We start from the raw sequence: 25342 nt of genomic DNA, 5'->3' as shown, positions 1-25342 counted from the left end.
AACTTTTAAGAGCTGCACACACTTTCAAACTGGGTGAAACGGAGTGAGGGGCAGAGAAGAGGAAGAGAATCAAAAGTGTCCACTTTATATTTCTAAAATCTTCCCAGCTAGCATCCTAGAATTTTTTTTTAATCCCATCGTGCTCATCATTCCTCAAGCCACCTTTAAAGAGACACTTTCAAGTGTGAAAGAATTAGTAGAGATTTTAATATAGCTTTCTCTGCTCCTCCTCCCCCTGCACTACACTACCTCCAGCCCTCTCCTCTATTTATTGCCCTTGCCATGCATCCTCCTGTTCCTCTTTCCTCTCTTCTATACTGCAGTTGCCAGAGCAGCTTTGCAATTATTACGCTGGGGGAGGGAGGGTTCTTAAACTGCTCTCTGCTCCAATCTCGCCTCATTGATCCAAGAGCTAAGCAGGGGTACAATTAACATTCTCTCAGCAAGCAATGTAATCCCTTCTCCCCACTACTGACACGGCTAGAAGGCAGGCCTCAGATCTTGCAGATGAAATGAGGAGTGAGGAACCTGATACCCTTCATAGAATCTGCAATGGTTGATAATGTCATCAAAAGCTACAATGATACAGGGATGACATTCCACACTGTTTTAGGTGTTGCTGAGATTTGAGGGGGGAAAAAAAAAACCCACACACCACAAACTTTTGCAGGAGAAAAAGAAAGCTGAAGTATGGAATTGTTAAAACATGGTTCAGTTCTCATGGCTCAGGAGACACCATCAGCTTACAAAACATAATTGTCTGAAAATTTACCACTTCTATTATTAACATCTATCAAGAAAAAGGGAAAGAAAGAAAAAAAACACCTTTCTCCAGCATTGTTCCAGGCACTTGACAGCAGTTAGTGAATGGTGAGTTTCACTATTTCCATTATATAATCAAATTGGCAGGTGGGCTCGAGGACAGGTAAAGTTGTGGGGAGGATAGCTCAGTGGTTTGAGCATTGGCCTGCTAAATCCAGGGTTGTGAGCTCAATCCTTGAGGGGGCCACTTAGGGATCTGGGGCAAAATCAGTACTTGGTACTGCTAGTGAAGGCAGGGGGCTGGACTCGATGACCTTTCAAGGTCCCTTCCAGTTCTAGGAGATATCCTATCCTATCTCCAAAGTTTCTGAAAACTACCAAAGTTTCAGTCTGATAGCTTGCCCTTTAATTTCTGTAATATCCATCTCCTTACCTGGAGATCTAGTTGTCCTCCTTGATGCCCATTCATTGCTAGCAGATCTTTGGGGTCGTGGACTACACCTCAGAGGATTTCTAGATCGTTGTGGTGACCTAGACCTGTGTCTAGGGCTAGGACGACGCATCTGCCGTGGACTTCGACTTCTTGGTCTTGCTAGCCTGAAACGGCCAGGGCTCCTGGATCGGGATCGAGATCGGGACCGGCGAAGAATGTGGCCAGAGCCTGATCCTCTTGAATGCCTAGGACCAGGACTAGCAGAGTTGGAACGTCTCTTTGGGGTCTGATTTTCTTTTCTCTCGCCTTCATTTCTGTGAAACAAAGGTAGATGACCAGATTACCCAAAGTAGTTCCTTATCTAATTTGAAAAGGATCAATTCAATTTAAACAGTCTGTTGAAATAACTTGTGAAAATAAAACTAAAACTGGAGATAAAAGTAAGTGTGCTTCAAACTCCAGTAACACAAGTTCCTTAATGGAATTTAAGTACCGGGAATTGAGTTGAAGAGAGGTGACTAGGATAGAGGTGACAACATTTGAAGGGAGAAGGAGAGGAAACTAAAAAGATAACCCCAAGGTTTTGAGCATAAGAGACAGGGAGGATGGTGGTGCTGTCAACAACAGAAATAGGAGGAGAAGAGGGTTCATCAGAAAAAAGAATTAATTATGTTTTGACTAAGTTGAAATTGAGTTTCGTGATGGGCAATATAGGACAATAACCCTGCAAAACAGTCAGATACATGGGAATAAACAAAGACAACATGCCAGGATTGAAGTAAATATTAGACAGCTGCAAATAGATGTTACCTAAATTTGGGTGAACTGATGCAGATGGCAAAGTACAAAGTATATAGGGATGACATTACAGAAAAACAGAGCCCTGAGGGCCAGGGGGAGAAGAGGGATCACCTTAGGAGACAATGAAAGCAGTCAGAGGTAGGAGAACTTTGATAGGCCAGGCCACAAAAGCCAAGGAAGAACAGGATGTCCAGGAGAGACTGAGTGACTAAAAACTGCAAGGTGACTGAAGATTCATAGAGGTTCTAAGACCAGAAGGGACCATAAAAATCTAGTCTGACTTCCTGCATAACACAAGCAATAGAATTTTATCAGTAACTCCTATATCAAGCCTATCAGAAACAGATGAGAAAGCAGCAAATGCAAAATGTGAGGACAGGAATAGTTGGAAGACAGTGCAGTGGGAGAGAAAGGTAAAAGAGCTGTCTGCAGTACGAGGCTGTATACTAAATTTCATCTTAGTGGAATCTGAAATTAGAGAAAGGCAACCTGTAAAATCTTATTACTCATATCTCCATTAAAAAACGTTTTTATATTACATAGACTAATCACAGTAGTTAAGTAGAATCATAACACCGCCCTGTGGATGGAAGATCCAGTAACTACTGCTGAACTGGGAACAATGCACAAGTAATACATCAGGGCCCTTGGAAAACAGCCAGCAGCTCTGGGTCTGACTGACGCCTCTCAACAAAAATAAAACCTTGCACACTTTTAAGCCTATTAGCTCCCTCACCCCAAAGATTGCTATCTAATGTTTGACACGTTCCTAGAGGTAGGAACGTTTTCTTTCGCTTCGTTCTGTACTGCACTGAGCATGTCAGCACTCCAAAACAATCATTAGCAACAACAAAAACATGCACTTGAAGTTTTAACATAAAATTCTCCCTTCATTCAATGTTTCAAAACTTAGTCAGCCATATGTATTCTCAGACAAAATCATTAATACATTTAAAAAGGTGCCTGTGCACTAGATCTGTTCCCAGTAATGTGTGTGTTCATATTTTCAGCCTTTTAACAAGGAGCTTCCCAAGAGAGATAGAATCATAGAAATATAGGGCTGGAAGGGACTTCAAGAGGTCCTCAAGTCCAGCTCTCTGGGCTGATACTGCACCTAGTAAACCTAGACCATCCCTGATAGGGGGTTTATCCAATCTGTTCTTAAAAACCTCCAATCATAGGGATTCTACAACCTCCTTTGGAAGCCTAATCTAGAGTTTAACTACTCTTACCATTAGAAAGGTTTTCCTAATATCTAACCTAAATCTCACTTGCCACAGATTAAGCTTATTACCACTGTCCTACCTTCAGTGGACATGAGAGCAAATGATCAGAGTCCTCTTTATAACAGCTCAACATATTTGAAGACAGTTTTCAGATTCCCCCTCAGCCTTCTTTTCTCAAGACTAAACATGCCCAATTTTTTTAACCTTCCCTCACAGGTGAGGACCTTTTATCATTTGTTGCTCTCCTCTAACCTCTCTGCAATTTATCCACATCTTTCCTAAAGTGTTACCCCAGAACGGGATACAGTGCTCCAGCTGAGGCCTCACCCGTGCCAAGCAGAGCTGGACAATTATCTCCCATGTGTTGCATACAAACACTCCTGCTAATATATCCCAGAACAATATTTACCTTTTTCACAAATGCACCACATTGTTGCCTCATATTCAATTTGTGATCAACTATAACCCCCAGCTCCTTATTTCTATTTTGTATTTGTGCATTTGATTTTTCCATCTTAAGTCAAGTACTTTGCACCTGTCTTTGAGTTTCACCTTGCTGAATTCAGATAAATTCTCCCAAGTGTCAAAGTCATTTTGAATTCTAATCCTGTCCTCCAAAGTGCTTGGAACCTTTCCAGCTTGGTGTTATCCACAAATTTTATAAGCATACTCTCCATTCCACTATCCAAGTCATTAATGAAAATATTGAATAGTACCAGACCCAGGACTGACCTCTGTGGTACCCCACTAGATACATCCTCCTAGCTTGACAGCGAACTATTGATAATTACTCTTTGATTATGGTCTTCCAACCAGATGGGTACCCGTCACATAGTAATTTCATCTAGACCACATTTCCCTAATTTGCTTATAAGAATGTCATGTGGAACTATGCCAAAAGCCTTACTAAAATTAACATATCACATCTATTGTTTCTTCCCTATCCCCTAGACCAGTAACCCTGTCAAAGACAGATATCTAAGATTTCATGATCACTTTCATGCAAATTGCATCAGGCTGACTTCAGGAAACAGAAAATTATCCATCTCTTTCCTGATTTATACACAAGAGAAGCTAAAAATACACACACAATTCTGAATAACAGAATATTCTGATTGTGCTGAAATATAAATAGAATTAAGCGAACAAGAAAAGTAGAGACTGCAGTCTGTTTTCAAATAAAGTTGTTTCAAAATTCACGTATGCATACATCTTAAAGGTCAGAAGAGACCATTAGATCATCTAGTCTGACTTTCCATATAACACAGGCCATAGGTAATGGTGACATACTATCTACTGAGCCCAGTAATTTGTGCTTGACTAAAGGATATCTGCCAGAAAGGCATCTAATCTTGAGCAAGACAGTACTGCTCTCCATGCTTTTCCAGAGACTGTTCACTCAGCCTTGTACTTTTCTCTGAAAGAGGAACCCCAACAGTTTAGTACTGCTGTTCTGTAGAGAACCTATGATCAAGTATAGGAAACCTTCATTTAATATAATTGTACAATAAAAACATAAGGGCACCATAGCTATTACTTACAAGCAGCAAACTAGGTAAAGGAAAAGTAAATCATTATTGAATTAATTTCTTATTGTTGGAGTAATTGAAAATTGCCTTATTTCTCAAAGGCAGTTACCTCTTCGAAGAATGGACCTCAGGATTCCAATCAGGGTACCTGTTTTAAAAATAAAACAGTCAATGCAACAAGTTGAACTTGCAACCTGAGCTACTCTAATATGAGATTTCCAACTACGTTTCTAACTTATTTACACTGCAATAGGTTATGCAGCTCAAGTCCTGGGGCAGCAACATTATATACTTACAGTTGTTAACTTAAACTCTATCATAATTACCCAAAACAAATAAGGATGAGCGATACATACCAGGCTAGTTAAAGAAATGTGACAGATATGCTATACCATATGACTACTGTAAAAAGCAACAGATCCAGACTAACATGGCTACCCCTCTGATACATCTGACTACTGTATAAACGTACACACAAACAGAAATCCCTTACTGTTGACGTAACTGACGGCAGCTCTCAATGTGGGCAGGATTATTCTGATGCTGAATCCAATCCTGTTGGAGAAAAAGATATTCACAGAAGTTTGATTAATGTATAAATGCCAAAATTTGTACAAAATTAATATAAAGCAAATTTTTCTATTGTGTCTTCCATCACTGGCAAAATTTTAGTTATCAAAAAATCTGATGTTTAGTTCAACTCTCTCATCTTAAAATGGCTACATTTTATACTAAATAAAAAAACACTAATATCACATTAAATTTGTTAACGCACACACGTACAAATGAATTGTTTCTATGTAACTTCTGCTAAAGACTTCATTACATTAAACGAATCAGCAATTTATTTGCTTCAAAAGAGTGAGTTGTTTCAGTCATCATTACTTCAACTCCATCCTTAGAGGTTTTTAAGGTCAAGCTTGACAAAGCCCTGGCTGGGATGATTTAGTTGGGGTTGGTCCTGCTTTGAGCAGGGGGTTGGACTAGATGACCTCCTAAGGTCTCTTCCAACCCTAATCTTCTATGATAACTCAAAAAACCCTTTAACGGCCACTTATGTACAAGACTATTAGCTATCATCTAAAAAAATTTAGAGTTTAATGTGTTACTTACGTTGAGAAAATCTGACAAACTAAGAAACTGTATAATTTCAGCAAACACAGATGTGCAATTTTAAGATGTTAGATATCAAAAGCTAAGTCATTAAGACTTATGCCATTATAAATGCCTCAAACTCAAGAACAGAATTTTAAAATGTTTATCCTTACTTATGCATTAAAATATATGGTAAACAAAAAGTTTATTTTAAACTTTTATTTTATGTCAGTTAATTCAGGTGGAGATGAAGCATTTTTTACCACGTATAAACACTGAAATATTTTTTATTTATATTTGGGAACATTTGGCTGGAAATTAATAGCTGTGACACTATAGCCTAAAGGACCAATGTAAGGCCTCACACCTGCATGTGCTTAAAGTTCAGACCATACATGAGTAGACCAAATGAGACTAATTAAGATGTGCAAGACTGGGGCAAAAGACATTATTGCCTAATCTACACTAGCAAACTGACCTATCTTTTGCTGAAAATTATTGGTACCAATGGTCAGTTTGCCAGTACAGACGGGCCCAAACTTGTAAAGTACTGAGTGTTCTCAAATCCCAATGAAAGTTTCCCTAAAGCCAATTTCCATTCCATTTTAATAATGGTTTAAAAACAGATATTATATATTGCAACTAAATATGTAAACTTTTATAAAATAGCAAAATTCTAACGTAAAACCAGTTTTGCAACAGGATGAAAACCAGTTTTAAAATAAATTAAATTGAAGTCCCATGCTACCAAAGCCACAAGTGTTCCTTGTTGCAAGAACACAGTTACTGGTAAAAGTATATTATTTTTCCAAACACATTTCAGAGTTTATACAGTATATTTAAAAAAAAAAATCACGTGTGAAATTTTAGAATACTGTCCTGCTGTCTCCTGCCACATACCAGCAGAAGTTATCATGATAGTGCAGAGAAACATTTGTAATGGCTTTTTTCTTTTAAAGCCACAAAAAAGGGAAATTCAACTAACCCTGTCCTCAACTAGATCTCTCCATTTAAGTACCACAGCAAGTTCGGTACAAAACAGCACCTCACTGCTCGGCACTACCCACATACCAAAACAAAAGCATGAGTTACAAACTAAAAAAAAAAACAGAAAATTCAGGTGTTGAAAGTTTATTTTTATTTAAGTCTGTAAAACAAAGTTAACCAAATAAAACTTCCTATAGGTTTTTTTAAAACCAGTCTCAGAGGGGTTGTGAGGATTCATTACTAGTGTTTGTAAAACATTCTGAAGACTCAAAGTGCACAGTATTACTAATACTTTACTATTAAAATGTCCTTAATTAATATTAACACTTGTTTTGACAAAATATATTAAGAACTTTTATTTTTATTCTTTTAAAAGAGGACTCCTCTTGAGATTGTTTTGCTTCAGGAACAAAAATATTGCAGACTCTGAGACTCTACCACTGCCATAGCTGACTGCAGAGCTGTATGCATAGCAAAGAACACTTAAAGATTGCAACTTGCAATAAAATACAAATCAATTTTCAGAAAAACTATTTCTCCCAAATATCAGCATCCATTTTTCCTATTCTTAGAATAAACTGTACCTAGGCTTAACACTTGTAGCTAAAAAAACTGGAGATTAAATTGATTAATCTGTGGAAAGAAAGGGGAAAACAATTAACCCACCCATCTTCTTTCTGGCCCCAAATTAGAAAAAATCACCACTCATTTTTAGGGAGGGGTGTAAAGAGGCCATTTTGTTTCCAAGTCTCTTTTTAGCTAGCAATCCACCTAGCATTAACCAGAATGGCAGACAAAGTGATTCCAGACATTCTCCTCCCTTACAAATATGCTAATCATTTGCTCTGAATCTTAATTTCCCCAATTCCCTCTTGTATTTCATATCATCATCATTTCCAGTGTATTCCTTCCAATTTCCAATCTGATTGCCTAATCCCAAAGACTATCCCTCTCCCACCCTGCTATACAAGGATTTTCTTTCTGAAAAACGTATGGCCCAAGATCCCTCTATAGCATGGTAAGTGTTCCTCTTTCAGTCAGTCAAGCCTCATCTACATTAGCATCACACCTGTGCTCTTGTGCATGCCAGTTCTGCTGCAGAATGTTATGTAGAAGAGCTAGGAATAAAGATGAATAGAATCATATTTTGTCCTGTGAACTAAGTAATGTATGCAGAAGCATACACATAGTTCTCTATTTTCACGTTTCAGATTGAATTTAAAATCCAAAAAGTTTCAACCCAAATAGATTTAAAACAAAGGTTAAAACACCTAAAATAAAATAACTAGAACATTGTTGCCCAATTATAATATCCAATGAACACGTAACAAATTCATTCAACACTGAAATTACAAACCAATCTCATTCTAAAAATAGTGAGGATACGGACACTTTTAAAGCTATAATGTATTTCTACTGTACAATTTACCTAGAACTGTGATGTTAAGTCATGAAGGAAGTTACATTTCCTGGATATATTCACTAAATGAGTTAGAATAATCCTGGTTATTTTATTTGTTGCACAAGAGGAGGCTTTTCCCTTTCTTAAAAAAGCTTGCTTATTTTGAAGGAAAAAAATACCCCCCCTCCCAAAAAAAAAAAAAAAAACCACTGACAGATAATCAGAAGAATTGCCATTCCATTTTTTTCTCTAACAGAAAAATAGTTTCCACCTGAAACAAAAGGCTGTAAAACAAAACAAAAAAAAAAAAAAATGGAAGTATTGAGTGGACAGACAGGATTCACAATAAAACAAGTCATCGATGATGAAACTCAAATTTTCTGGCTTTAATTTTCGGCTGGCAAAAAAATAATTCAGAACTCCAGCTTGACTGCAAGACTTTTACACCAAACAGCATTCAGCGCAGCAACCCCGGTCAGAACCACAAAAAGGAACCAAGGCTTGGAGGTGAAAAACAATATGCATGCAATCAACTTATTTGGGCCACTCAGAAGTTCAAATCTTTATTGCTTCTCTAACCTCAAGGAGCCTATCAGGTTCATCATGTGCTGTGAAACTTACCAATCCCATAAGATAAAGCAGGGTTTGGTTGAGTCAATACTTAGACCACACATGGACAGAAAGATACCACCTCAAGTTGTGCTGGTGGCACTCTTCTCTGTTGTCAGAAAACAACCAATACCCCAGCATGGTAACTTTGTGATGCTGCTGGTGCCATCTTCATAGAACCAAGGCATTGATCACTTGTAATTATTAGAGAACCGATGGCCAGTTTCTGTAGCAACAGTAATTTTAACCCCAGTGGTCCTTGCCAAACTCCACTATGTGTAATTACATTATTCCTCAAATTCCTTCTACAATTTGAAATGGCTATGCTATTCTTCACTTTCTGTTCTAAACTATGGTAAGGTTGTTATGCACTATTAAACTGCTGCATTCCACTCCAGAAATGGCTGCATTTCAATGGTGGCAGGAATGATAATACATATCCCTTACAAGGAAGTTGTGAGGTTTAATGTTGGTAAACGCTATGAGGTCTTAAATAACTGTGCCATACAGATGCAAAATACTATAATCTTTCAGTTTTGTAAAGCTATTGCAATAGAGAAGCATTAAAAAACTAATTTCAGATTAAAATGTTGTATTGTATCAAAGAGACAGAATGCTAAACTTCAGAATACTGTGAACATCAGGACCACCTTCAGCTGTGATCAGACCTCACAAGTTAAGCAGGGGTATGTAACTGCAGGGACACCCACAGGGAAAAGCCTAGGATGGTTCAGGTAATAGCATTAGCACTTTTCCCCTCAACCATAATTGAACCAGTGCTCCACATAGTGGTGGAAGAGCCAGGCTGAGAGATGGCTTCTTTCAGATGAGACAAACAGAAGGTGTTGGTCTTTGGAAATCCAATGGCACTTTCCCCAATAGCAGTAGTTAACCCTAAAGCCATTGCAGAGAAACAAACATTTTTTGCATCTGTCTTCATGGCTCAGGATGTGAGGGAGATTCCCAAACCTGAGCCATTCTTTTTAGGTGACAAATCTGAGGAACTGTCCCAGATTGAGGTGTTATTAGAGGTGGTTTGGGAACAAACTGATAAACAGTAATAAGTAACCAGGTGATATTCACCCAACAGTTCTGAAGGAACTCAAATGTGAAATTGCAGAACTACTAAATGTAGCTTGTAACCTATCATTTAAATCAGCTTCTGTACCAAATGACTGGAAGATAGCTCATGTGATGCCAATTTTTAAAAAGGGCTCCAGAGGTTATCCCGGCTGTTGTCAGTCGCTACCGGTGTGGTGCTCTGCTCTTGTTCGATGATAACAGTCGGCTGCGTGCGTGTTCCCTCTGTGTGCTGCCCCAGCTCTGCGCAGATAGGTGACACAGCAAACCCTGAGAGAACCCCCAAAGCCCACAGACTCTAGTAAGTACGAAGGAACCCGGCCAGGTTTATTGTCCAATGAAGCACAGGAATAGTTTCCCACAGACTCTACAAGACATACTACGAATTTGTGCCCCCTGGCAATGGACACAGTTCAGTCAGTGGCGGGACTTTCCACTGCCCCCTAGGCCAGACAAAGATACGCACTCCGAAGCCTACTTTTATAGAGTTACAGGACAGATTACTCATCCCTACTGACCCTTGGCTCATTAGGGTGCTGGCTCCTCCTTTGATCATGTTGTTTCAAACAGATCTATCCATCATGTTGTCCTTTTGACCGTCTTTAAGATGCACCTGCCTGTTCCTTGTTATCTCTGTAGAGTGTTTTGATGCCATCTTGGCACAAGTTCCTCTTATTAGCACTTATGTGTGGATGCACCTGCTTCTAGCAACCCTCTTCTCGCCAACTTCTGTGAGTGGGGCCTGCCTCTGGCTCACATCCCAGCTTTTGCTTAGCAATGCCTGGAAGTACTTTGGTTCAGGCTTCAGGCCTCAGACTGGGTCTCTGACACAAGAGTTTATGTTTCAGGGCCTCATCTTACTACACCGGCAATTACAGGCCGGTAAGCCTGACTTCAGTACCAGGCAAACTGGTTGAAACTATAGTAAAGACCAAAATTGTCAGACACCTAGATGAACATAATTTGTTGGGGAAGAGTCAACATTGTTTTTGTAAAGGGAAATCATGCCTCACCAATCTACTAGAATTCTTTGAGGGGGTCAACAAGCACGTGAACAAGGGGGATCCAGTAGATATCGTGTACTTAGATTTTCAGAAAGCCTTTGACAAGGTCCCTCACCAAAGGCTCTTAAGCAAAGTAAGCTGTCATGGGAAAAGAGGGAAGGTCCTCTCATGGATTGGTAACTGGTTAAAAGATAGGAAACAAAGGGTAGGAATAAATGGTCAGTTTTCAGAATGGAGAGAGGTAAATTGTGGTGTCCCCCAGGGGTCTGTCCTGGGACAGGTCCTATTCAACATATTCATAAATGATCTGGAAAAAGCGGTAAACAGTGAGGTGGCAAAATTTGCAGATGATACAAACCAACTCAAGATAGTTAAGTCCCAAGCAGACTGCAAAGAGCTACAAAAAGATCTCACAAAACTGGGTGACTGGGCAACAAAATGGTAGATGAAATTCAATGTTGATCAATGCAAAGTAATGCACACTGGAAAACATAATCCCAACTCTACATCTAAAATGATGGGATCTAAATTAGCTGTTATCCCTCAAGAAAGAGATCTTGGAGTCATTGTGGATCGCTCTCTGAAAACATACACTCAATGTGCAGCAAGCAGTCAAAAAAGCAAACAGAATGTTGGGCATCATCAAGAAAGGGATCCTAGATAAGTCAGAAAATATCATACTGTCTCTATAAAAATCCATGGTACGCCCACATCTTGAATACTGTGTGCAGATGTGGTTACCCCAACTCAAAAAAAATATATTGGAATTGGGAAAGGTTCAGAAAAGGAAACAAAAATGACTGGGGTATGGAACAGCTGCCATATGCGGAGAGATTAATAAGACTGACTTTTCAGCTTGGAAAAGAGAGGACTGGGGGGGGAGGGAGAGGGGAATATGACTGAAGTTTATAAAATCATGACTGGTGTGGAGAAAGTAAATAAGGAAGTGTTATTTACTCCTCCTCGTAACACAAGAACTAGGGGTCACCAAGTGAAATTAATAGGCAGCAGGTTTAAAACAAACAAAAGGAAGTATTTTTTTCACACAATGCACAGTCAACCTGTGGAACTCTTTGCCAGAGGATGTTGTGAAGGCCAAGACTATAACAGGGTTCAAAAAAACTAGATAAATTCATGGAGGACAGGGCCATCAATGGCTATTAGCTAGGATGGGCAGGGATGGTGTCCCTAACCTCTGTTTGCCAGAAGCTGGGAATGGGCAACGGGGGATGGATCACTTGATGATTCCCTGTTCTGTTCATTCCCTCTGGGGCACCTGGCATTGGCCACTGTTGGAAGACAGGATACTGGGCTAGATGGACCTTTGGTCTAACCCAGTATGGCCGTTCCTACATTCTTAGATCCTGGCCAAATTGTGCTTCCTCAACATAATCTGTTACCTCAGCTACATAAGTTATTCTTCAGTTCCTGTCCAAGATCATGCGTAAGGTTACTACTGCTGGTGATATAGTGATTGCTGCACCAAACTCCAAAAGGTAACTAAGTTTCAGTGGGGAGAAAAAACAGACTCCTATGTATGTTTAAGTTTATAATTCTGTATAATACTGGCAGCTGCTTTACGTAGCATCCTTTGCAAACAATCACCACTAATAATTTGAACTTGAGAGTCAGCTGTCTTCCTAGCAAAATGAAACTAGTCTGCATCCTCTTTGACATATATTTCCCAACTTCAGAAGAAGCTGAGGTGATGGGGGTTTTCCCCACTTTGCCATTTCTCTCATCCTGTTCATAGTTCATCTTTATTTGTTATCACTGCTTGCTTGCCTTTCTTCTTTTAGACTGTCTCAAGCTTTTCCTATTTGCCATTTTATAAAGTCACAGTTTGCACCTTGGAGAGTCTGAATCAATTGCTCTGCAAAGTTGTAGCATACCCAAGCTAACAAAAAGATTAAAAAAATTTACCCTAAAAGCAAAACATCTGAAGATCCAGTTCTACCTTCAGGTACAAAAAAAACTTTCAATCATATACTTGTCTTTTCAGCATAACATTTATCATGAGTTCAAAGAGGACAATAAGATGGATGCATAGAAATCTTTACCTTGAAATCTTTCAATTGTAACTGAAATACAAAAAAACAGATGTTTTACTTGAAAAAACCAACTAGAAAGCTGAAACCAAAAGTAATGTTTGGATTCATGAACTTTTTGGAATACATATGTACAGAGTGTTAACGAACTTTTGTTGAAAGAAAGATCTTCGTTCTTTGCTTTTAAAATCTGATTCCTTCCCACCCTTTGTACCTTTGTTTTTCCAAAAAAGGCTATTCAAGAATATCCTGGTTGTTTTGCAACATTTTCTTCTAAGCCACATTAATGAATTCTTGTGAAAAATTCTCAACTGTCCACACAGCAGCAACACACGTACATTAAATAAGGTTGCAGAATATTCAGGTTAAAAGAACTGCATCTCCAGTCAATACTTGCAGTATAAATATTTACTTGAATTTAAAAGGGACAAGTGAGCTAGGTACTGAGTAGTTCACATCCAAGAGAATCAGCTACATAAGTTACTTTAGAAGAGAAAATCACTAATTACGAACCCAAATTTGTTACTACATTCAACATTAAGTAACATTCTATTTTAATCAGAACCCCAATTTCTTTTTTTTAAGTTGTAACAATTTAACAGAATAAAAATCTATACATACTAAAACTAGAAGCACTGAAGCCCATTAAAAAAAGGGTATTTAAAATACAGTTGTACTCCTACAAGTACAGAAGCTTCTCTTGATTGTCCTCAACCACATTTAGTCCTCTTTAAAACAAGGCAGCAGTAGTGCACCAGGAAATTCTGTGGAAGCTTTTCCCAAGTTTTGCAAACTTTTGATAACACAGTTTAGGCATATTTAAATATATGAAAACCACGCTGAATTCTTTTGCAAATAGTTTTAAATAAAAAAAATTACCCTTTAAAAAAAAAATTATTTCCAACATCCTTTCATTTACTCCCCAAGGTCTTCTCCTCCTAGAATGATCTTCTCCTTTCCCCATACTCCCAAACTCTTTGAAGGTTATTTTAAACACTGAAATGGTCTTTCGGTTTCAGAACTGAGACCCCAGTTAGATAAATGAAAGCAGTTAACACCTCTCAGAGCTACTCTTCAGTCTCTGGTAAGACCATCTTGCACCAATTCACATTCAGAGTGATATCTCTGCGACCACTCAGACTGCCTTTTTTTTTTTTTTTTTTTTAAATGATTGGGGGGCGGGGGGAGAGACAACATGGAAATCTATCCTAAAACTGTGCTATTGTATGGAAATTGCTGTGTGTTTTTCTAGTGGCCTAGTTATGAGGTGTTAATGAAGAGAATGGTTATTTCTCTGCCAAATATAATATTTAAAAAGCCAGTGCAAAAAGACCTAAGAGCCTTAATATAGATGTAAAGAACATTTGTGTGCCTATACAGTCGTAAGAGCAACAGGCTAGCCAGTGAAGTTATAGAGGTGTCTGCCAGTATTAATATTTCTAATCTTTTAAAACCCACAGATCAGGAATCATACTGGAGCACAATATGCACAAGCTTCCACAAGTTATCTAATGCATAGTAAAAACTAATGAATAAGATAACATGTAACCATATGTTGGATACAACAAGTTTATACAGTAATCTTTGAAAAACACTCACCTTCATATGAGTGCATTCCATGTTACACAGAGAACACATATGTGGAAATATCCTTGGAGATGTAGCATAGTAGTCATTCATCATAGATGGAGTAGGAAGTCTCTTTACCTTCTGGGCAGCAGCCTGTGAAAACACTGGAAGCCAAGAGGCTTTCACAATTCCAAAAGGAGACTTAATAGGAGCTTCAACTTGTGTCTGGAAGTTCTTCTGACCTGAGCCAATCTGTGCATTAGATTGATTAGTCCCAGATTCATGCTGAATCCTTTCATGATGTCTTACAGCTGCAAGAAGTTCAGCTGAAAAGGGTGGATGGCTGATAGGTGGCATCACAGGTTGGGCCATAGGTGGCTGGGTCAAAGACTGCTGGACAATAGGCGTCATCACAGATTGGGGCATAGGCGGCATAACAGGTGGCATCATAGGCGGCATCCCAGGCTGGCTCATAGGTGGCATCATAGGCGGCATCCCAGGCTGGCTCATAGGTGGCATCATAGGCGGCATCCCAGGCTGGCTCATAGGTTTCACCATTGGGAGTCCTGTAGGTGTCATACATAGCCCTGGCACCTTGCCTGCAGCATCAACTGGAAAAAATGACTGAGTATTGGATGAATCACTATGGAAACCCATCTGTTTCATTAATTCCTCAACTCGAAACATCGGGTTACATGTTACATTGGATGGTGGAACTGAAATAGTTTGCTGCGGTTGAAATTCTTTCCTGTTCTCTTCAGCTGGTTCTTCAGGATTGTATACACGCACCTCAAGAGGATCTTCAGTGTATCCATACCTGCTTGTGTGCCCATAATCAATCACTTTGCTCTTAACAGTTGAACCACCCGTTCCACCAACTGTTTCTTTTTCTCTGCTCTGAGAATGTAAATTGGGTAACTGATGACCCATTTTGCGCATTCGTATATCCCTCAAAATTAGCGGCATGTTTTCAGGCGTTAACTGATCATCTGGGTAGCGACTGAGTTCCTCCAGATCTTCATTAGATAATCCAAAACTTGCTAAAATACTTGATGCACTCTCTGTTGTATAACGGCTCTGGACATTTGTATTCTGCTCTGTGATCCGGGTTGACACGGGGTGCTTTCGGCTTGTGTTTCCAGTTGGACATGGATTGTTATCCCAACGTGAAGTACGAACCTTTTCCTTTTGCTCTTCCTGTAAGTTTGCCATCTCCTTTGCTTGCCTTGGATCGGTTCTGTGTTGAGTTACCTGAACATTAGTTCTTCGTGATCCTGTCCGCTGTAAATTTTCATGTCCTCCAAATCTTTGTGAAATTCCTTGAGGTGTTCCAGGTGCAGGCTTTCTTTGAAGACCTGGTATGCCACCTCCCCTAAAAGCTCCTGGAGGTTTTGAGCCAGATGGGTTAGGTGCTCTTGGCCTCTGATGCAAGTTTCCTCTGGGATTAAACATGGCGATTTTCAGGAATGCCTGATTTAACAAAGTATAAGGTGGTGTAGAATTGTTTGAAGCAGCTGATATCAACTGCTGAAGAGCCAACTGCGTCTTAATTTGAGCAAGCTGTAAAGGAGGAGGGCCCAACAGAAGTGGACTTACAATGCCAAGGTTCAGGGAATTCACAAATGGTGCGAAACTTTCCAAGAACAACACAAAGCTGAAAGTTAAAACACAAATATTGTATTATTTTCTTTTCAACTACTTTGTGCAGTGGATTCCACAATGCAAGCAAAACATTTTTTAAAAGTCATGAAGCAGTATTTTAATGTCATAGTTTAAAAAAAAAAAATATATATATATATATACACACACACACACACACACACACACACAGTAGAAGGTAGAGTTTTCTGAACAACAAAGTCAAATCTCTTGATGTAAGAATTCTCATCTATTCCATCAGGCAATTTGTAGTTAAGTGTATTTTGCCAAACACCCACGATTATTATGTTTTAGATGAGACAGAAAGACATCCAGCTGTTGTCTTCTCCTCAGCAGCATCTTCTGAACAATGAGTTTTAGATCTTCAAAGAAACCTCTTCAAAGCCACTGTAAATTACTTCACAAAATAGTATGAGCAAATTTTAAAATCCTTTACAAAACACCGGAAAATGTATGTTACATCCAAATATATTCTGTTAAGAAAATAATTACAAAACTATTGGAAAGAAACATAATTGTAAATGAGAACCTTATTTATGTAGGGTACATTTTTTTTAAAAACAATGTGATCAATTCACCCATGAAGTTATAATGCTCTTATCTGGGACTAGTTTCACAGGTTTTCAATGTGAATACCAGTGTAACTATTCCCATGATTAAAGTACTATACCAAAACCCCATTTAAGGGATGTGACAAGTGAATATTTGTATTCTGTGTTCAGAAAATTTCAATTTTTCACATATTACAAGTAAGAAGCTGTACTGATTGTGTACCTGTACAAATAAAGACCATCTCACTCATCTCAAAGGTGAAGCTACTTAAGGCAAGAGCAAAAAATTAGCACGACAATGAACTCTTCTTTCTGAACAGTAAGCTTTTTCAATTCCAGATGAAGGCACAGACAAGTGACTCTTTCAAGATGACAGAGGCACCTACGAATAAGGATAGAGTACAGTCAAAAGTTGCCCAAACTAACCACAAAATGAACAACTGCAACTTGGCTCACATTCTTGGGACTAAGGAGTTACAAAATTTGGGAGGTCTTTTGAAGCTTGGAGCCTGAATTGCACAGTTCTGTCTGTACTTACAAGTACATCAACTACTATATTGTAAAGAAGCTAGATCAGACTACAACTTCCTGAAACTAGTTTTTCTGTTAGTTTCATTTTTTCTACAATAGTTTGGGCTTCAGCATGAGGTTTTATAGACGAAATCTCATTGACAATCTAAAACACAGCCTGTAACTTCCTTTCCAGTCATTCTCAACTTTCCAAACCGAACTTCTTTAACAGAGTTGAAGTACTTGTCTCACCACAGCTAAATCCATAGCTGTTTTGAAGTTTAAAAGCATCCTATTTGAGTTGAGCAAAACAAAAACATTTCTCTAAAAGGGAAGTGCCTCTCCTTCATGCTTGCAATTTAAAAATGGCTCTGCTGATTTACTTCCCTGGGAAATTTCAGCTCAAAATGCAAATGTTTGACAAAGCTATGAATGGAAATATCAGAGACGTAAAGAATAGAGTGGTGCTTTCCAGGTTTTTTTCCAAGTGCTTTCAGTAGTTTTGATGTCAGCCAGGCAAAGGAAACGCAGAGCTCATCTTTAGGATATAAAAGAATGAACTAGCGAACACGAGCAGCTAACAAGACAGTTTTGTGAGGGAGTTCTCCAGGTGAAGGAGGAGGGATTAGGTTACCCTTGGGGTAAGTTTGTTGTCTGTAGTGTTTGTGTTTGTCGTGTACATGCTGCCTGAAATATACCCTGTGGTCTGTTTGGGGGACCGTGTTTGTGCTGAGCCTAGCAACCTGCTAGGCAAGGCTGAGAACTTCTTGGCTAGGCTTTGATCTCTAAGCCTTTTAGCACCCATCAACCCTTAACCAGGGAGCGGGGCTACTCAGGAAGACCAGGGCTTTAAAAAGCCACCTCCTAAGGGGCCAGAGGAGCTAGGGAACAGGAGCGGCTAATAGGGTAATTTTGCGAGGGAGTTCTCCAGAAGGAGTGTGAGGGGGGCTAGATACACTTAACATTCCTTAAACTTTAAACTTAAAGCCAAAAACACCCCCAGATTAAAACAAAAGAACAACAAAGGAACCAGCTTCAGGAGTAAAAAGAGAATGTAGGCAGAAGTCAAGCAACAGAGTGGGGGCTATCCAGTTTATTGCACCCAATGCAGCATGTCTGATTAGGTGTATGTGTGCATTTGATGCAAGGAGCTCCTGGTCCTCAGAGACCGTGTACAGGCTTTGGAGACCAGAGTGGCTGAACTGGAGGAGCTATGCAAGATAGAGAGGTACATAGATGAGACTTTCTGGGACACAGAAGAACGGTCCCACCCCCAGTCTGACAGCCCCTCTGTGCTGTTGAGGGGGATGAAAGTCTCAGGGAAGGAGAACATTGAACTGGAGCAAAGGGAAATAATCCCATAGTTAGGACCCTCCTTCCAGATGTTGTCGTGGTATAGAATCAGAACTGGAAGGGACCTTGAGAGGTCATCTTCTCCAGTCCCCTGCACTCAGGGCAGGACTAAGTATTATCTAGACCATCCCTGACAGGTGTTTGTCCAACCTGCTCTTAAACATCTTCAATGAGAGAGATTCCACAACCTCTCTGGGCAATTTATTCCAGTGCTTAACCACCCTGACAGTTAGGAAGTTTTTCCTAACATCCAACCTAAACCTCCCTTGCTGCAATTTAAGCCCATTGCTTCTTGTCCTATCCTCAGAAATTAAGAACTTTTCTCCCTCCTCCTTGCAACAACCTTTTATGTACTCGAAAACTGTTATGTCCCCTCTCAGTATTCTCTTTTCCAGACTAAACCCAATTTTTTCAATCTTCCCTCAGAGGTCATGTTTTCTAGACCTTTCATCATTTTTGTTGCTCTTCTCTGGATTTTCTCCAATTTCTCCACATTTCCTGAAATGTGGCACCCAGAATGGGATACAATACTCCAGGTGAGGCCTAATCAGCGCGGAGTAGAGCAGAAGAATTACTTCTTGTGTCTTGCTTACAACACTCCTGCTAATATATCCCAGAATGATGTTTGCTTTTTTTGCAACAGTGTTACACCGCGGACTCATCTTTAGCTTGTGATCCACTATGACCCCCCAGATCCCTTTTCGCAGTACTCCTTCCTAGGCAGTCATTGCCCATTTTGTATGTATGCAACTGATTGTTCCTTCTTAAGTGGAGTACTTTGCATTTGTCCTTATTGAATTTCATCCTATTTACTTCAGACCATTGCTCCAGTTTCTCTTGCTGAGGATACCTCTCCGGGGGAAGGAACTCCAATTATTGGGAAGAGACAGGTAATAGTTATGGGGGATTCGATCATTAGAAACATAGATAGTCGGGTTTGCGATAACCAGGAGAACCATATGGTTACTTGCCTGCCTGGTACAAAGATTGCAGATCTCGTGAGATATCTAGATAGACTTATGTGTAGTGCTGGGGAGGAGCTAGTGGTCGTGGTACACGTAGGTACCAGTGACAAAAGGAAGGATAGGTGAGAGTTCCTGGAGGCCAAATGCAGGCTGATAGGTAAGAGACTGAAGTCCAGGACCTCCATGGTAGCATTCTCTGAAATGCTTCCAGTTCCACGAGCAGGGTCAGTTAGACCGGCAGAACTGCAGGGTCTCATGCATGGGTGAGACGATGGTGTAGGGAGGAGGGGTTTAGATTTATTAGGAACTGGGGCAACTTTTGGGAAAGAGGGAGCCTATACAGGAAGGATGGGCTCCACCTAAACCAAAATGGAACCAGATTGCTGGCACTTAAAATCAAAAAGGCTGTAGAGCAGTTTTTAAACTAAGGGTGGGGGAAAGCCGACAGATGCAGAGGAGCATGTGGTTTGGACAGAGACATCCCTTAGAGAATCTCCATTAATAGATCCTCCCCTATGTCCTAGTAAGGAGGAGAGGGTGGAAGATGATAAAATAAGGGTAGGATCTGAGGAGAAACAGTCAAATGAAAAAGAGGCCCATTTAATTACATCATGTAATGGGAGACAGCTAAAAAGTGACAAGTTTTTAAAGTGCTTATATACAAATGCTAGAAGTCTAAATAAGATGGGTGAAATAGAGTGCCTCGTATTAAATGAGAATATTGATATAATAGGCATCACAGAAACTTGGTGGACTGAGGATAATCAGTGACACACAGTAATACCAGGATACAAAATATATCGCAAAGACAGAACAGGTCATGCTAGTGTGGGAGTGGCGCTTTACGTGAAAGAAAGCATAGAATCAAATGAAGAAAAAATCTTAAATGAACCAACTGTACCATAGAATCTCTATGGATAGTAATTCCATGCTCTAATTACCTACCATCTAACCAGGATGGTGATAGTGACTGTGAAATGCTCAGGGAGATTAGAGAGGCCATACAAATAAAAAAAAATAATAATAATAATAATGGGGGATTTCAACTAACTGGGTACATGTCACCTTAGGACGGGATGCAGAAATAAAGTTTCTTGACACCTTAAATGATTGCTTCTTGGAGCAGCTAGTCTTGGAATCCACAAAAGGAGAGGCAATTCTTGATTTAGTCCTAAGTGATTACAGCTGGATCGCTTGGTAATAGTGACCATAATTAAATTTAACATCCCTGTGGCGGGGAAAACACTACAGCAGCCCAACACTGTAGCATTTAATTTCAGAAAGGGGGACTATATGAAAAAGAGGAAGTTAGTGAAACAGAAATTAAAAAGGTACAGTGCCAAAAGTGAAATCCCTGTAAGCTGAATGGAAACTTCTTAAAGACACCATAATAGAGGCTCAACTTAAATGTATACCAGGGTGGATAAAAATCAATGATTTAAAAAAAAAAAAAAAAAAAAAAGATTTTTTTGATAAAATACTTTTTTGAGGAAAAAACCTATCTAAAGATAGTTTTAATTAAGATACATTATAGCTCAAAGATATCTCATCATGGAATAGGGATTATAAATTCTAATTCTATAGTATGAGACAATATATTCATGTAATGTTTAAGTAAAGTTTTGTAAACGAGTTCCAGTAGTTCATGGATTAGGGACCCAATTTTATGGGGTTTCAGGGGCTTCTGTACAGATTATTTAGGTTAATCTTTCTATCTACCCAGTGGGACTCAGTGCTCAGTCTAGAACAGGGGTGGGCAAACTTTTTGGCCCTAGGGCCACATCGAGTACAGAAATTGCATGGAGGGCCAGGTAGGGAAGGCTGGGGGAGGCCATGCCTCCCCAAACAGCAAGGCATGGCCTGGGCCCCACTCCCATCCAACCCCCTGGAACTCCCACCCCCACCCAACCCTCCCTGCTCTCCACCCGACTGCCCCCCGCAGGATGCCCATCCCCTATCCAATCTCCCTGCCCCACGTCACCTGTGGGGTTGGGGAAGAGGGGGGCTCAGTCCTTTCCCTGTATGTTTCCCCTGCTCGTTTGGCTGCTCTCCCTAGCAGTCAACCAGGGCTCAGTCCCTGTCTCGGCTTGGCTACTGGGGACAGGGGCCAAGCATGCTGGAGGTAGAGGGGGCCCCTGGCTTGCTCTGCCCCTGTCTCTGGCAGCAGGGCCCAGGCCCCTTGACTGCCCCCCCTGCAACTCCCAATGCTCCTCACCCCCAAACTCCCCCTGCTCCCTGCCCACACCACCATGGAGCAGCAGGTCTGGCAGTGCTATAGCCACGCTGCCCAGCCAGAGCTGCAACCACGCTGCCCAGGTGCTGGGGGAACTGTGACTGCAAGGGGATCAGGGGGCCAGGGGCTAGCCTCCGCCCCGCTCATCGCACTGCCTGGGCTGGCTCTTCTGCAAGCCTCTCCTGACCCCGCTCCCTGGCAGGAACTCGGGGGCCAGAGGGAAGGGGCCTGCAGGCCGTAGTTTGCCCCACTCTGGTCTAGAAGATACTATCAGAGATGCTTAGTTTTGCAGTTCTCAAACTCAACAAAGAGTCTGGTGGCACCTTAAAGACTAACAGATTTATTTGGGCATAAGCTTTCGTGAGTAAAAACCTCACTTCTTCGGATGCATCCGAAGAAGTGAGGTTTTTACTCACGAAAGCTTATGCCCAAATAAATCTGTTAGTCTTTAAGGTGCCACCAGACTCTTTGTTGTTTTTGTAGATACAGACTAACACGGCTACCCCCTGATAGTTCTCAAACTGTGGATTTGTTTCTCCAGAAATAACATACTTGTTAACAGCAAAAATATTTTAAATAAATAAATATAGAGAGGTGAGAAATAACAGACCTCAACTCTATTGTCCCTCTGCAAATTTGTGTACACAGAGTCAATCCCTTATCTCTCTCTAAAAGTGCAGTTTTAAGAAGTTCAATGAATAGAAGATTGTTGGGGGCGGAATACATCTGGACAAGGAGAAGAAGTCTGGAGATAAATGTGAGAAGGGAGGGACAGGCAGTAGAAACAAAAGGGAAACTGTTTGAGCAACATATTCCAGAAGTCTTGAGCTCTTTCCGAGTGTAGCCTTCATTGATTTGAGATCTACCATACCATTCTCTCACTAGAATGGAAAACCTATAATGGCAGCAGGCCATAAAAGAGACTCTGCTTGGGAATATTTTAATTAAGTTCCTCTACCTGTGTATAAGACAGGCATGCATGCAAAATGCAAACAGTGCAACAAAGAAAAGCCAGGCCAGGTTGCTTCAATGAAACAACATCATGAGGAGTGTTCCTTCTCAGGAGGAAGCTGCATTGACGATGATGAAAGGAACATGTCTGAACATGCAGGAACTTCAGGTTGGTAAACTTTTTTATTTCATACTTCTTTCTTAAGGACTGCTTGTCTTCCTTCTTGACTATTCTTGAGTTCTCATGTTTGAGCAAAAATTATAGTTGTTACTCTATGGTACTATCATTTTATATGCAGTTGTGATAAAAAATAAATAGCTGAAATAGGCAGATCTTCCTTTTACAATTTCACCTTTTAAGTAGTACTGAGTGTCAGTGAATGCAATGAGTAATACTAAATGAGCAATATGGTAATAATAATTAAATAACTGCATTGACTTATTTTTTTTTAGGAGAATCCATCCTCAACATACAGGATTCTGAAGACTATCCACCTTCAAGATCACCATCATTTTCTATAATTTCAGAGTCATCTGCCAATGATAGTGTTTCAGTCACATCATGTATGTCACATAGCTACAGTATATCACCTGTAGCAAAAAGGAAAAAAAACCTCCATCATCCAGAAATAACCATAGATACATTTGTGATAAGATCCAGCAGATTACAAAAAGAGGTAATTGCCCTGTTTGTTTATGCAACAAATTCTCCTTTCCATCTGATTGAGAACACACACTTCATTAACATGGTTCAGTCATTAAGACCAGGATACAGTCCACCCAACAGAGCAGATGTCGCAGGCAAATTGCTGGATAAAGTCTATGAAAGAGAACTGAGCAGTGTGCAAAAGGTTTAGAGGGTGAAATTGTTAACCTGAGTCTTGATGGGTGGAGCAGCGTCCACAATGACCCTGTTGTATGTGCCTGGGTCACAACAGAAGAAGGTACTGTCTTCCTTACAGAAACAATTGATACATCAGGAAATGCGCACACAGAATACTTATAAGTAGCAGTAAAAGCTACAACAAACTCTGAAAAAAAATTCAAATGTCTAGTAGGCAGCTTGGTCACAGGCAATGCTGCAAATGTATCCAAGATGAGAAGAAATTTAGAAGAGTCCCAAGCTAATAACATAGGGTTGCAGTGCTCATCTGATGCACCTCCTAGCCAAAGACTTTAGGGTTCCAGAAATAAAGGCTAATGTTGTTGAAATTGCAAAATACTTCCTTAACAGATATAGTGTATGCCTTTGACTAGTGATTTAAATCAATTTGATTTAAATCAAATCCACCCTGCTAATTATTAGTGATTACATCACAGGAGGCCCTCATTTTTCCTGTATTCCAGGGAAGGAATAGTGACAAAATTAACCTAATTCATTCCCAGTTTGAAAGGAAACAAAACACAATGACAAGACATGTATTTCAGAAAGCTTGAATTCAGTGATTGCACCCAAGTAGCATATACATTGCTCAAAGTTAAATCTAGTCAAATATTGACATAAGCAATATATCTGATTATTAAACTGAATATATAAACTCAGCACTCCAAACTACCAACTGCCAGCAGATGTGAAGTTAACATTAGATACTTATGAGACATGAGATGCTGAAAGTGACATTTAACAAAACGTATCCATCCCCAGATGAGAACGCATTTTAAGAAAGCACAACTAAAATTTCTGAAATATGACTAGAACTTGATATGTAATTAGTAATAGGCTACTCATTTGAAAGCTTTTGAAAAAGTGTGCCCCAACTGCTATTTGAGTTCAACACAGCTAGTTGTTACAGAGCTGCACATCAACATAAATCAATTAGCAAACAGTACTGAAAGTGGGAAAAAAGCTTTAGTGTATCCTTAAAACAACTTTTACTACTAGTATATAGACCTATTCGCTTTTCAAATCCTTTGTTTCCCCTTTGCTAATGTTAAGAAAGGCCCCAACCCTGCTAATTGTTCCATGTGGGCAGACTTCTGTACGTTTGCAGCACCCCACTGAATTCCATGGGTCACTGCATACATGCAAAGGTCTACCCACATGGAACAACATGCAGGATCAGGGCCTAAGTGAGCTGGAGAAAAAGCAATAGCAACACTAATGCTTCCCATCTTAAATCTCATGCTTTTAATTATTTTAAAAAACAAGACTCCAGCATTTGGCAGAGGAAGGTTTTAATTTGCTGGCACAGAGTGATAAAGATTCAGTATTAATCAAACTTCAGTTCCCCTTAGACTTGAGATGGCCACAAAAACCTCCGAGATCTTGACTTGCAGAAGAGCTCTGAACTTGACAAAATCTTTCAAGAGATGACAGTTCTTTGAAAAAGACACAACCATAAGTCAAGCAGACTGTAGGCTCCCATCAAGATACTTCAGAAATGAAGAACAGGGGAAGAGGAAGCCAGTAGTGTTGTATCCATCCACTAACCCCCTAATGCAGTGGTCCCCAAACTTTTTCTGTCACCCCGCTCCCATCAGTTATGGAATCTCTCCACGCCCCCTCAGAGAGCAGGGACTGGGTGGTGCTCCCTCCCTGCCCCCTGTGGGGGCTGGACTGGGCCCAGTCTTGCCC

At 40.0% G+C, this 25342-nt stretch overlaps 1 protein-coding gene across 6 annotated transcripts in view; it reads right to left on the bottom strand.

Annotated features, from left to right (window-relative positions):
- The window catches only part of ZNF638 (zinc finger protein 638), a 101651-nt gene that overhangs the window by 42756 nt on the left and 33553 nt on the right, over window positions 1-25342 (bottom strand). For 4 of the 6 annotated variants that reach the window (XM_054030176.1, XM_054030179.1, XM_054030178.1 and 1 more), the window contains exons 2-6: window positions 14576-16199; window positions 12989-13009; window positions 5245-5306; window positions 4861-4899; window positions 1196-1509 (exon numbers count right to left, since the gene is read on the bottom strand). In XM_054030176.1, the coding sequence (XP_053886151.1) occupies window positions 1196-1509; window positions 4861-4899; window positions 5245-5306; window positions 12989-13009; window positions 14576-16199 (2060 nt within the window). The remainder of the gene's footprint in view (window positions 1-1195; window positions 1510-4860; window positions 4900-5244; window positions 5307-12988; window positions 13010-14575; window positions 16200-25342) is intronic. The other 2 variants (XM_054030177.1, XM_054030182.1) reach the window with 2 other exon arrangements.

The sequence above is a fragment of the Malaclemys terrapin genome, chromosome 5 (genome assembly GCF_027887155.1).
Source record: "Malaclemys terrapin pileata isolate rMalTer1 chromosome 5, rMalTer1.hap1, whole genome shotgun sequence".
NCBI classification, from domain to species: domain Eukaryota; kingdom Metazoa; phylum Chordata; order Testudines; family Emydidae; genus Malaclemys; species Malaclemys terrapin.
This window is presented reverse-complemented; position numbering and strand designations above follow the sequence as displayed.